The sequence below is a fragment of the Octopus bimaculoides genome, chromosome 1, assembly GCF_046866305.1.
Source record: "Octopus bimaculoides isolate indiv1 chromosome 1, ASM4686630v1, whole genome shotgun sequence".
Taxonomy (NCBI): Eukaryota; Metazoa; Mollusca; class Cephalopoda; order Octopoda; family Octopodidae; genus Octopus; species Octopus bimaculoides.
This window is the reverse complement of record NC_142928.1, coordinates 4,401,968-4,416,010: the sequence shown is the minus strand read 5'-3', so window position 1 is coordinate 4,416,010 and position 14,043 is coordinate 4,401,968. Positions and strand designations below refer to the sequence as shown.

General features: G+C 35.6%; 1 protein-coding gene across 4 annotated transcripts; it reads right to left on the bottom strand.

The window, feature by feature from the left end:
* Window positions 1-1,191: 1,191 nt before the first annotated feature.
* Window positions 1,192-13,817, bottom strand: LOC106870637 (uncharacterized). Of its 4 annotated transcripts, XM_014916777.3 has the most exons (4): window positions 13,349-13,797; window positions 12,492-12,757; window positions 7,991-8,199; window positions 1,192-4,484 (listed from the first exon to the last, which is right to left on the bottom strand). In XM_014916777.3, exons 3-4 carry the CDS (start codon window positions 8,154-8,156, stop codon window positions 3,736-3,738), a joined length of 915 nt encoding a protein of 304 aa, XP_014772263.1. In that variant the 5' UTR covers window positions 8,157-8,199; window positions 12,492-12,757; window positions 13,349-13,797; the 3' UTR covers window positions 1,192-3,735. The 4 variants fall into 4 exon arrangements, with proteins under 4 accessions (XP_014772263.1, XP_014772264.1, XP_089204125.1 ...); XM_014916778.3 differs by lacking the exon at window positions 12,492-12,757 and having other exon boundaries at window positions 13,349-13,817; XM_089347999.1 differs by lacking the exon at window positions 13,349-13,797 and having other exon boundaries at window positions 12,384-12,504.
* Between the last annotated feature and the right edge of the window lie 226 nt (window positions 13,818-14,043).

Genomic DNA, 14,043 nt, shown 5'->3' with positions numbered 1-14,043 from the left:
AGCGCAACATATATATATATATCATCATCATTTAATGTCCGTTTTTCCATGCTGGCATGGGTTGGACGGTTAGACTGAGGTCTTGGAAGCCAGGAGGCTGCACCAGGCTCCAGTCTGATCTGGCAGTGTTTCTACAGCTGGATGCCCTTCCTAACACCAACCACTCCGAGAGTGTACTGGGTGCTTTTTACTTGCCACTGGCACAGGGGCGAGAGGAGGCTGGCAATGACCACATTCAGTTGGTGCTTTTTACATGCCACTGGTACGGAAGCCAGTCAAGTCGGCACTGGCATTAGTCACGTTCGGATGGTGCTTTTTACGTGCCATATATATAATATATATATATATATATATATATATATATATATGATGTACTTCTTTCATATATATATAAAAAGCACCATCTGAGCGTGGTCGATGCTAGTGCTGCCTGAATGGCTCCTGTGCCAGTGGCATGTAAAAAGCACTAACTACACTCTGTAAAGCGGTTGGCGTTAGGAAGGGCATCCAGCTGTAGAAATCTTGCCAAATCAGATTGGAGCCTAGTGCAGCCTTCTGGCTTGCCAGTCCTCAGACCATCCAACCCATGCCAGCATGGAAAGTGGACGTTAAATGATAATGATGATAATTCTGTCCAAATATTGGATTTCCATACACAAAATTGTACATTGTACTTACATGCAAAGAATTGTGTATTTTTCTCTTACACACACACATACATTTATTCTTCCATTGAACTGCAGAAAAAAAAAATTTAAAAAAAAAACAACACAAAAACTCAAATATCGTTGTGGATGTGGGTACAGGAGTGACTGTGTGGTAAGAAGGTTGCTTCCAACCACATGGTTCCAGGTTCAATTCCACTGTGTGGAACCTTGGGCAAGATTCTTCTATTATAGCCTTGGGCCAACCAAAACCTCATGAGTGGATTTGGCAGACGGAAACTGAAAGAAGCCCATTGTGTATTTATGCATGTGTGTATGTCTTTATATATGTGTTTATCCCTGCCACTGCTTGACACCTGGTGTTGGTGTGTTTACGTCCCTGTAACTTAGCAGTTTGGCAAGAGAGACTGATAGAATAAGTGCCAGGCTTAAAAATTTGACCAAAGTTCCTCAAGATGGTGCCCCAGCATGGCCACAGTCTAATGACTAAAATGATAAAAAAAGAAATAAAAATAAACCAAATATATTTCATTCAGAAATATTTTATATTTTCAGAAAATATAAGAAAGCAACATTTTTAAGACATGGCAGAGTTTTTTTTTTTTTTTTTTTTTTTTTTTCCCCCACAAACATTTTTAGTAATATTGTTTTTATTATAAAAATACACAAAATACTGAAGAAATTTAGCATCTCAAAAGTCACAGCAACATTTTGAGTCAAGCAATGATGTTTACAAAAATATCTCAAAATGAAATAGCTTTTGGATTGGTTTAATGGTTGTAGAAACTGGAAAACAATTTTCAAGCAAATAATATAAAAAACAAAAATATTGAGACAGAAAGTTTGGTTAAAAGGACACAATGGCAGTGAGTTGCTGCATTATGAAGTAAAGTGGGAACCATAAGTTAGATATAGTGAGTCAAAATATTTGGATTAACCTTAGTGGTAAGATCAAGGCATTATTGAAATGACTTATGGTCTAGAAAAGGAAGGAGAGACAACCTAGAATCTATGAATACGCTAAGGCCAAATGTGTGACACTGTCATGTAGTCAGTTGAAGGGAGAGATGGAAAGAGAGAAAAGAATGTTAGTGGTGAGAGCTAGGAGAAAGGGATTGCTATGTGTGTGTTTACTGAAGGGAGCACGAGTGGAAAACGATGCAACTGTCAACATACATCATGATACATCAGCTTATTTCAAATAACATGTCTGTACACTGACATGATTTAAAACATTCTAGAAAAGACTATTGTGACAGAAAATAAAACTAAAAGTTTGTTGTTAGAGGTTTTAATAGTCTAACATTTAAAAATCAAATGCTTCAGAAAAAAATACAATTCTATTTTACAATTTCACGTAAACTATGGAATTCCCATCGTTACAGCTAATAGTTAAATTATTTAAAAAGAATAGCCAAGGGCTTATATTTGAAGACTTCATAGAATTAAATATCGTTTAATGTCTGTCTTCCATACTAGCATAAGTTTGACAGGATCTGATGGGTCCAAGGACTACATCAAGCTTCACTGCCTATTTGGGGATGGTTTCTAAGGCTGCATGTTTTACAGGTGGGTGCTTTTTCTCATGTCACTAGCACGAGTGAGGTCATCATGTAGCCTGAAAGACTATGAACCTTGAGAGAGGCAGCTTCATGCGAGGAGAATAGGGGTTAAAGTATGAGAAATGGGGGTCAGAGTAGAACAGGTTTCTTGCTGTAGAAGGGGCCACATGACAGTTCCCAGTTTAGAAGAGAAGACTTTGTTGAAGAGAATTTTATTAAATTCTGAGAAAAATATATTTATTGTGAAAATTCTGAAGGGTTTCAGCCAGTCAAGTATGCAGATGTTTGCACAGCCAGAGGTAAGATTTGCAGATGTGTATGCAAGTGTCCCCTCTTCATATCCCAACTTGGGCTTATACAGACTGGCATCAATGTCATCACAGTTGTTACTGTCAGAACACAAAGAGTTGCAACAGATATTTCCAGGTATCTTTTCTAACCCTTTAACAAATCTGTTAATCCATTGCTCAAGAATGGTACTTTTTAATCCATAAATGACCTTGGCAGGATCTGAACTCAAAGTATAGCAAATTGGAACAAATACTGCAAGGCATTCTATCCAACATTCTAATTACTCTGCTAATTAACACCTTATTGTGAAAGTATAATTATAAATATTAAAATAAAAATATACAAAAATGTAAATTGATCTTTAAACCATTAGTTACCTCATTCATTGAAATATGCTTCCCTTCTTCCAACTAATTTTTAAAATATCATATCTGATGGTATATAAGATGCCTGTTTTCCCCGCCACCAAATTGTTTTTAAAAAAATCACCCAGGGTCCTATATGTGAAGTTAGGCCACCCAGAAGCTTTAATGCATAGAAATATTTTCCCCCTAAATATGTGTTGCTGAAATAGGGGTTAATCTATTATGGCAGTGTCTTTTATGTCATCCACTACGGCAATGAAGAATTGATTAAAATATCTTTGTCGTAATTAATTGGGAAAATAAATTAACATGGAATTTTGATGGAAAGTTTTAATTTACATCACTTTAAACAGGAAGTCGGAATCAAAGAAGGAAGGACAGTCACAGACTGGTTGGTATCAAAAGAGGTAATGAGTTTTAAAGAATATCAGAATAAATATAAAAATATAATCAACAAAAATACACTTGTTTCATGCATGCAAACACAGATTTAACACTTCCTGTAAAAGGTTACTCTTAAATGTCTCAAAAGTCACAGTTCCTAACCATGAAATAGAACATGAAATATCTCGGAACGAATACAATAACTCAATTTATGAAATCAGGTTCCAAAGAAGGATCCACCATTTTGTGTCAACATTAGCAAAATTGTTATCACAGAGAAACCAGTCATAGTTTCTTTGTTTTTGTTGTATTTTGCAGTAACTTTTCCATGGTATTTTTTGTTTTGTTTGTCTTTGATTTTTCCCTATATTTTAGTGGAGCAAGTGTTTCTGTACAGGAAATGCTTCTTTCTGAGACAAACGCAAATCCTGTAACAGACTTTGGCCTTATATATATGCAGGCATTCATTTAAGCCCGTTCTTCAAGAGCAGTACCCTCAGCAGCAGTTTCGGAAGCAGCTTTGGCAGATGCTTTTTCCAACCTTTCCAGTTGTTTTTTCTCATAAATATCATAAAATGTAACAAAGATTGAAAGGAAATTCTTAATCAGGAATATAGACATATTGTGCCCATAGAAATGGATCAAGCGTAAACGAATAACCAAATATGGAACATTGATAATCACTATCATTAAAATGCGGTAAAGGTTCATGAAAGAGTCTCTTAATTTGATTTTACCATAATGCGAGTGACTAACAAGAAATAGAGGAATTAAAGGCATAAATATATTAATCAAAGAGAAACCTAAGATGGTTTTAGTCATTGCAAATGTCAGAAGTACTTTGGACTGTTTAACAAAGAGGATGTCCAAAATGTCAACTGTGTCAAAAATGTCAAAGGTAACACCTGATGTTAATCTGTCAATATATCTCCTATTCTCATTGTTTGGAGTGGTGCTGATCTGACACAGCAAATAAATTAGAAAGAGCGGAGCAGAAAGTGCAAGCGTTAATTTTAGGGTATTTGGACCCCAATAATCCTGTATGCTTAGTTTGGCAGCAAAGTTCTCGAAGCAAAATAAAACTTTTAGAAAAAGTACAATGGAATAAACTCCCCAAGCAATATAAATAAGAGGAAGCTTTCCTGCTTTTGAAATTACTTGGAAGGAATGTGGTTCAAAGTTTTCTCTGTGACTGGAAATGTATGAAAAAACCAACACTGGAAAATAAAAGATAACACATTTAGAAGTAAAGCGAAATCTGTTTTATAAACGATACATTCTAAATGAAGGATTAATAGAAACACTAATACAAGAGATAAAGTAGTTTATTTGTGATGAGACTAATGAATATTGGCTAAAGATAGAACTAGCAACACTGCAATAAAGTCGGTATAAGTTATGGAATCTTTTATCATTGGTTTCAGATTTTTGGCATCACAAGGCCAGCAGTTTTGGGGAAAGGATCAAGACAATTACTTCAACCCCAGGGCTCAATGGGCACTTATTTTCTTGACCACAAAAGGATGAAAGACAAAGCCAACTCCAGCAGAATTTGAACTCAGAATGTAAAGATGAGCAAAATGCCACTAAGCATTTTGCTCACTGTACACAATTCAGCCAACTTGCCACCTCATGGAACCATTTAATGTTGCTTTTGGTCTTCCACGAGAGTAAATTATTTGAAATACAAAAAAGAAAGTTCTGGAGAAACTTTCTGCTGATCTTATGATATATTTATAAGGCATAGTTAAAGTCAATGTTAGCAGACAGTGTTCTTGTTAACCAGGAATGTTAACATACTGAGTTCACTCTGATCACAGAAGTGAATGTTAACAGACTGTGTTCACCGCAACAAAAAAGTATGGAACCTTGCAAGGGACATATTAAATGGAAAATAGCAAGATCTGTCTTAGAATTTTTAAAGTTAATTAACATTTCACATATTCATCATCATCATCATCATCCTTTAACATCCATTGTCCATGCTGGTATGGGTTGGACGGTTTGACCGGAGCTGGCCAGCTGGGGAGCTGCACCAGGCTCCAGTCTGGTTTGGTATGGTTGCTACAGCTGGATGCCCTTCCTAACACCAACCACTTTACAGTGTATCAGGTGCTTTTTGCGGGTAACCATCACCAGTGGCTTTAAATGTGGAACCATTATCAGTGCATTTTACATGGCATCTGCTCTGGTGCTTTTTATGTGGCACCAGCACTGACAGGGTTACCAAGTACCTTGCAAGACAAAAACCCTTTCATCATTATAATTTCAATGTCAACTTTTCCATGCTTACATGGGTCAGACAGCGTTTATCTATAGATGGATGCTCTTCCTGTTGCCTACCTACACCTGTTTCCAATCAAGGTAATATTTACACAAGGCCAGACATGTTTTTGTAGAATATTGGAAAGGAATGACACTCATTTACAACACTCACACAATGTTTAGACAAGGGGACACAAACACCCTCACATATGTACACACACATACATATATATATATATATATATATATATATATATATATATATATATATATATATATATATATATACACACACATATACAATGGGCTTCTTTCAGTTTCCATATTTCTGTTGAGATGCTCTGTGTTTCTTTCAATCAATTTTAAATATAACAAAGAATTTAGTAAAATAACTTAGTTATCATTAAGCTAGTGTTAGGAACATAAATTGTGACCAAAGTTTGGTGGAAGATTTTAATTTAGAACTTACGAAAACAAGATATTTGTACTCAGAACCAGAGCTAGTTTCATTCAGCCAGGTTGATATCGAAAGGGTTAAAGTGCAAATGGCCGAGCGCTCTAAAGACATGTGTACCCTTAATATAGTTCTTAGGAAGATTCAGCATGGCACACAGAATGTGACAAGGCTGACCCTTTGAAATACAGGTGCTACTCATTTTTGCCAGCTGAGTGGACTGGAGTAACATGAAATAAGTGTCTTGCTTAAGGATACAATGCTCTGCCAGGTATTAACTTATGATCACATGATCATAAGTCAAATACCCTACCCACTAAGCTATGTATCATCACACATGGATCCATATATATATTGGGTTGATGCATAATTATTGAGGCTTTTTTTCAACAAGTTTTATTCAACAAAAACAATAACAACATATAACAAAAACATCTTTCAATGATTATTCTGGGACATATTCACCATCTTCTTCAATAACTGCTTCCCATTTGCTTGGCAGACGGTCAGACCATCATTTAAAGATGTTTTGTTAAATATTGTTATTGTTTTTGTTGAATAAAATTTCTTGGAAAAAAGCTGTAATAATTATGCACCAACCCAATATTAGGAATAATTGAAGAGCATTTTTTTTTCAAATTTAAAAATGCCCACAGAAATAAAATGCATTGACAAAATGTTTTATTAGAAAATTACTATGTTTAAGTCTCACAACGAGAGATATTCAGCAACAGTACTTTGGAGTAAAGATTATTTGCCAACATAACATGGCAGTCCTGGTTTACAGCAGGATTCATCCTAAACTAGGACTGCCATGTTATGTTGATAAACAATATTTACTCCAAAATGTTTTATGTTATTTGAAAGAGAATTTTTTGCTCTACAAGACAGTGTGCTTTGATTTTTTAAAATTTTATTGATTTTTGTATATTTTCAGATTATTAAAATGGAATGTCAAGCAGACAAAACTGAGCGTTTTTGACACCATTTGCTTTTTGCATTTAATCAAGGTGTTAAAGATTACTGAAACTGCTCATGAGATTTGTGCTGTGTTATTTCTTTACTACCCACAAGGGGCTACACACAGAGGGGACAAACAAGGACAGACAAACGGATTAAGTCGATTATATCGACCCCAGTGCATAACTGGTACTTATTTAATCAACCCCGAAAGGATGAAAGGCAAAGTTGACCTCGGTGGAATTCGAACTCAGAACGTAGCGGCAGACGAGATACGGTTAGGTATTTCGCCCGGCGTGCTAACGTTTCTGCCAGCTCACCGCCTTATGTGCTGTGTATGGAGAAAGAGCAATGCCTCATAGTACTGTCTGTGCCATTGGTTTCCATGCTTCAAAAATGAGAATTTTGGCCTCAAGGCCAGATCACACACCAGTCAATCAATTGAGTTCAATGAACGTTGCCCATAGAGTGAAGGTGGTTCACCATAGTTTTTTGATCACAATCTATCTACTCCACCAATTCTCTGATCATTTGATGTGGATTTTTGTGAAGAAGTTGATTCAATGGCTCTTCATTGAACTCAATTGGCTGACCAGTGTGTGATCCATCCTTGAGGTCAAAATTCCCATCTTTGAAGCACGAAAACCAACAGCAGGCAGTACTTTGAGGTATTGCTCCTTCTCCATACACAGCACAAATCTCATGACCAACTTTGGCAGACTTAACACCTTGATTAAATGTGAAAAGAAAATGATGTCAAAAATGCTCAGTTTTGTCCACTTGACATTCTATTTTAACGATCTGAAAAAAAAAAAAAGCAAAATTCAAAATATGCTTTCTTGCAGAGCAAAACATTCTTTCAAATAACATAAAACATTTTGCCAATGCGTTGTATTTCTGCATGCATTTTTAAATTTGAGAAAAAAAACGCTCATGAATTATTCTTCAATACACATTTTTTATATGAAGCAGGATTAAAAAGATACGCAGCAATTTCAATGAAAAGAAATATAGTTTATTTAAAGCCACAAGAAGAATACAAACCTGTAATAAATAACACCACTGTAACAACGTCAGCGATAATCCATATCAACCATAGTTTGTTGATGTATGTAGACAAATAAACGTCTAGAAATCCCATTTGAATAATCAGCAAAATGACACACACAATACGCAATGGTATGGTGAAGAGTTTCTCACACAAACCCATCTTTGGAGGAGTGTTGTTGAATTTTCAATCGAGGAAATACAAACTGAAAACAAATGATATTAAGTGTAATTAAGCAATTGAATGAATATATTGTACATTTCTATAGTGAACATGTTTCATGATTGGATAAACACTACAAACTTGTTTAAATATTCAAAAGGAATACAGCAAGACACTAAGCATAAGAGGAAGAAAACCTAGTTTGAAACGGTGCAAGCTCAAGTGGTGATCTTTGTGGCCAACCGATAAGAATACCCAAAGTTTCTGAGTTTGGCATGCCTCCACAACTGTACCCCCACTGACTTGGTTTCCTCATAACCTCCAGAAAAATGAATTTCTTTTAATGAAATTTTCTACATATACCCTTCAGATGGTGTAGATTACTGTTAGATTTGAATTTGTTGTGTAAACTTTTTCTGGAAGTTATGAGGAAACAAAGTCAAGGGTGGGTACAGTTGTGTAGGTAAACTGAATTTCCATTAACAGATATCCATTTTCCTGAAAGTTATGAGGAAAAAAAGTTGGGTCAGATGAAGTTTCAGAAACTCCTTTCCCTGTTAAAAAGTAACCATGTTTTTGAAAATTATGATGGAAAAAATTTGGAGTGGGAAGATCACTTCTATAAGAAAGCCATGTATATATATATATATATATATATATATATATTATACATACACGCACGCAAACCTATCTATCTATGTGTGTGTGTATGGTGATCTTTTGGAGAAAGTATATGGAAAGTGAAAGTATTCAACAATTTACGTAAAAATTCTTAGGCAATCCAGTAGGATTTCAATTTAAAAAATTCAGACTGTACATATTCTAAACTCTGAGTAAGAAAAAATTCAAAAGAAAGTACAACTTTTAGGATTTATTGGGGGGAGGGGGGGCGTAAGAATTAAAAAAAATTTTTTTTTTCATAATCATATGAATTCCCGTGTATAGAACACAAGTTCGCAAAATCTTCTGAACATTCCAAAAAATAAAAAAAGTTATGAGGTCCTTAAACCAGAATTCAACTCAGTTTTTATATATATTACTTACATATGTAGATTTATTATTGCTTTTGTGTGTGTGTGTGTGTGTGTGTGTGTGTGTGTGTGTGTGTGTGTGTGTGTGTGTGTGTGTGTGTGTGTGTGTGGAGGCGCAATGGCCCAGTTTAGGGCAGCGGACTCGCGGTCATAGGATCGCAGTTTTGATTCCCAGACCGGGCGTTGTGAGTGTTTATTGAGCGAAAACACCTAAAGCTCCACCAGGCTCCGGCAGGGGGTGGTGGCGAACCCTGTTGTACTCTCTCACCACAACTTTCTCTCGCTCTTACTTCCTGTTTCTGTTGTGCCTGTAATTCAAAGGGTCAGCCTTGTCACACTGTGTCACGCTGAATATCCCCGAGAACTACATTAAGGGTACATGTGTCTGTGGAGTGCTCAGCCACTTGCACGTTAATTTCACGAGCAAGCTGTTCTGTTGATCAGATCAACTGGAACCCACGACGTCATAAGCGACGGAGTGCCAACAACAACAACACACACACATATATATATATATATGTATATATATATATATATAAGCAATAATAAATCTCTGAATGAGAAGTAAACAGTAGCAGCACCACCATTGTTTCCTGCATAAATGTCAGCTTGGAGATATTCATCAGGATGTAAACATTTACAAGGAAATTTAACTTTCAGTTTCAGTTTTATATAAACTCTCACTTAATGTCACATACATGGCTCTATACACACCCGCATTTTTAATATACAGGCACACATACATGCATCCACTGGTCCATTCATCCATCCATCTCAGTTTCACATGATTGACCAGACTATAGGATATTGTTATACATCACTGGTCACAATGCGCTTTGCATTGTTTTTTAACTTTCAAATGATGCCTCCACCCACCCCCACCGGAGGAGACCCCCTTCGGCTGACCCTTTGAAATACAGGTACAAAAGAAACAGGAAGAAAGAGTGAGAGAAAGTTGTGGTGAATGAGTACAGCAGGGTTCACCACCACCTACTTTCAAAGCATCGTGGAAATTTAGGTGTTTTCACTCAATAAACACTCATAACGCTTGGTCTGGGAATCGAAACCGCGATCCCATAACTGCGAGTCCGCTTCCCTAACCACTGGGCCATTGCGTCTCCACACACAGACACATGCATCGTATAAATTTCTGAAATAAAATTTAAATGTAATTGCAACGTGGAAGGGTGTTTATAAGCCATTAAAAAAAACACGCGAAGAATCTTTAAATTCACTTCAACATTTAAATTTAATTTGTGTCAAAATAATTTCGTCGCTTTGAAACCGCGACTTGTTCATTGACAAAATTTCGTGCTGCATCAGTGAAATTTTCAAAGCGACAAAAATATTTTGGCACAAAACTAAATTTAAATGTTGAAGTGAATCTAACGGTTCTTTGTGTTTTTTTAATGGCTTATAAACACTGAAATTGTTTTTGTTTCAGAACACGATCTCAGATCAAGTCACTTGCTATGCAAGTACATTTCCATATTTTAAAAGTATAGTTCACTAAAAATTTCTCGTTTTAAAAGCAATATTTTTTTTTCTGTCATTACTTTTTCATAAGTTTAAAGACATGAAAATACTTAACGAAATCAATAAAGACCTATAAAAATTCAGTCAAATTGGTAATATAGTCCGAATACGAAATATGTAGTAATATTAATCGCTGCTTCTATATTTAGCAGAAAAGCGGTGAGTTTTTAGCCTGAAATTACCGCGGATTTTTAGTTTCACTTCGCTTATAATTCAGTACCCTTAATGCTCAAAATCATTTCAGGTGTTAAATGACCCCCTTAAGGGATAGCCACATAGACCTGGCAAGAGTCGACATGGACTATTTTGCCAATCCGATGTTTAGAAGTACACAGTGAATATTTTTTTATGTATCAGAGATTGAACATCCACTACAGACATCTCACATTCAAGACTGCACTGAAAAAATAAAATTTAAATTGCCTGAATGGCATAAATTCGTCTATCGAAACTATGTCTTTTATGCCTTAAAAAAAAGGCTTTGGTTGACAAACCTTTGTTGAATAAATATAAAGCAAGGAGCAGAGCATCACCATTTCAAAGGTTACAGTTGTAAATGAGGAAGCTATTATACAATTTACTCACACATCTTTCGTCTCGCACTAGATTTACATCTCGTCATTATGTCACGATTTTCTAAAACCATCGCACCAACAACACTGCTTACATGACTCCACTAACCATTCACTTGTGAGATACACCACAAGATGCAAAGAAATTCACAAATAATTATATTTTTTAGTTACAATTTTCATGTTTCGTGCAAACAAATAATTTTAAGTCCACATCACATACACAATTCTCTGGTAATATCTTACGCACGGTATATAATCCCTCGTAATTCTTTTAATTTTTGCGAATTTGTATTCTACACACAGGAACTCATACGAGTATGCAAAAACAAATTGCTGATTTAAGGGGTATTTAGCTGTTATTTTTAGCACGTCTCACTACCTCCTCATATCGTCCTCGTTTGTCACTGTGACATCGATGTTTTTCAATATCTTTCTCCTTATTGCTAGGATTTAGGCAGGAAAATCGGACTGTCCGTATTTTAAACTGTGATTTTAAAAAATTCGAAAAATTAAAATATAAAATTAAGAACTCAACTTTCGCCTGGCAAACTAACTTTGGTTTGTGGATTCTGTTATAACTAATTAAAGAAACCCCCGATTTGTGGACCAGTTAACCCCTTTTATATCGCACTTTAATTGTTCATTTCTGCTATAATTAATTGTTTATAAATGAATGTTTAGTTAATTAATGTGTAACGGGTCGTGTCGGGGTTCCAGTTTCGAAATAGCTATTTGTAAACTGTCCGATTGACAAATTCCATCTTAATATATATGAAACTTGTAATTAAGCAAAGGATGCTAATTAAGTTTGGTATATTTTTATCATAGTATCTGTCTCCAAACTGTGATCGGCAGACTTTCAGAATATCTGTCACTACTTTATGACGAAGGAATTTCCTGTCCAAAAAATATTATCTTTTACTTTTTTATCGCCGATTTCGTGCCCTTTCCCGGTTAAATTACTAATTAGATCCACCTCATGAGACTGGTGTAAGTTCTAAGCGCGATGGAGAGAGTTTAAGCTGTTCATTTTAAAGCAATTATGTTGTTTTCAGTTTGTAAATGAAATGAGCAAGTATATTTACCTAAGATTAAACTACGTCAGTTGTTCATGTTTATAACAAAAGGACAAGTTACTACGTTTATGGTAGTGGAACAATGAAGTATTTTAACGAATATTAAGGACTACGTACCTCTTTACAATATAAACAATGGTAGTTGAGTGGCGAGGTGTTTTATATAAAACATTCAGTGTATTTGTAACACACGCAGTCAATGGCTGGTATTGGCAGTTTTTGATTAATAGCAAAACTTGTAGGAGGAAATCATGAAAGGCAAATACGAGCTTTGATGGGTGGAGTCGAGAAAGAACTACATTAGAATCGGAGGAAGCAGGGCTTGTTCAGATTTGGTTATAGACTCGAATGTTCTGTGAAGACTTATGTTTTACCCGGAATTGCTAGGTAACAAAAGAATTCGATGTGTAATCGATCATACGGGTTTATACAGACAAGAATTACGAACGTTGTAAGTACACAACACACCATAAAAACAACCATAAAACAGAATTTGTCTTTAAAAAAAAGGGAGGGGGATAAACCTCTAAACAAAATAACAAACTGCACAGAGCCTAAAAACAGACAGGAAGCTGCACACACCCCAAAAACAAAGGAGCAAATTGCACTTATTCTAAATCAAGACAGCAAAGTGCACAGATTAATAAAATAAAGTGTAGAAACATCAAAACTAACAGAAGTCTGAAAAGAACTAAAGAAAATGCTTGAAATATTGGCACTACTTAAATACAGACGTCCCGATGCATCTATGTAACGATATGAAGGGGAGGGTTAGTTTTTCGGGTTAAGGTTAGGGCCAGTTTTAGGGTTGGTTAGGGTTAAGGCCTACACAGCGCACATTTAAAATGCTTTGTATGTAACACCTGTATTTAAGTAGTACCGTTAAGGGACCTCTGTATTTAAATAATAGCAAGATATTTATATTTTGAAATATTATTTCGTTGCATTTTGTACAAAAATATTAAAATGCTTACTTTTTTTTTTAATGAATTTGTGTTGTAAGATTCCTGTTGCGAAACCGTGTGCTGAAACAGATATTGTTGTATTTCGGGATGGTTACTTTTTTTGCCAAATAAACACACGCCCTACATATTCGTTCTTCCCTCGTTTATTACTGTTCTTATTCTAACTCATGTCCATTGTCCAGAAATCTTTCGTCACACATCTGGGCACTGTAATGAACGAGTGAAGAACGAATGAAAAGTGCGTGTGTTTATTTGGCAAAAAAAAAACACCGTCCCGAAATACAACAATATTTTTTGAATATTTGTGATACTCCCGCCCAACTTAGTTCATGTCTATGAAAATATTGGTTTCAAATTTTGGCACAAGGCCAGCAATTTCGGGGGAGAAGCTAAATCGATTACATTGATCCCAGTGCTAAACGGCTACTTATTTTATCAAATCCAAAAAGACGAAAGGCAAAGTCAACCTCGCCCCACCGATCCACCCCAAAAAGAAAGAAAGAAGACGCTACATTGGATCGCAGATTCTATCAAACAACTTATTTGACTGACCGAATCATACACACGCACACGCATGCGCCTTTGATAATCTTTTTGTAAGATAAACTTATCGGTTAAACTTATCAAGTTCATAGATAATCGCACTTTGTTATTTTATGTTCATTATCATTGTTTAGTCAAAGGAAAACAGATTCCTCACATGG

Excerpts from the sequence above, each read along its gene's own strand:
- LOC106870637 (XM_014916778.3), bottom strand. The coding sequence starts at position 8,156 with ATGGGTTTGTGTGAGAAACTCTTCACCATACCATTGCGTATTGTGTGT. Across the intron at positions 4,485-7,990 it reads AGTGGTGTTATTTATTACAG|TGTTGGTTTTTTCATACATT; the intron begins GTTTGTATTCTT and ends TTTATTTTCCAG.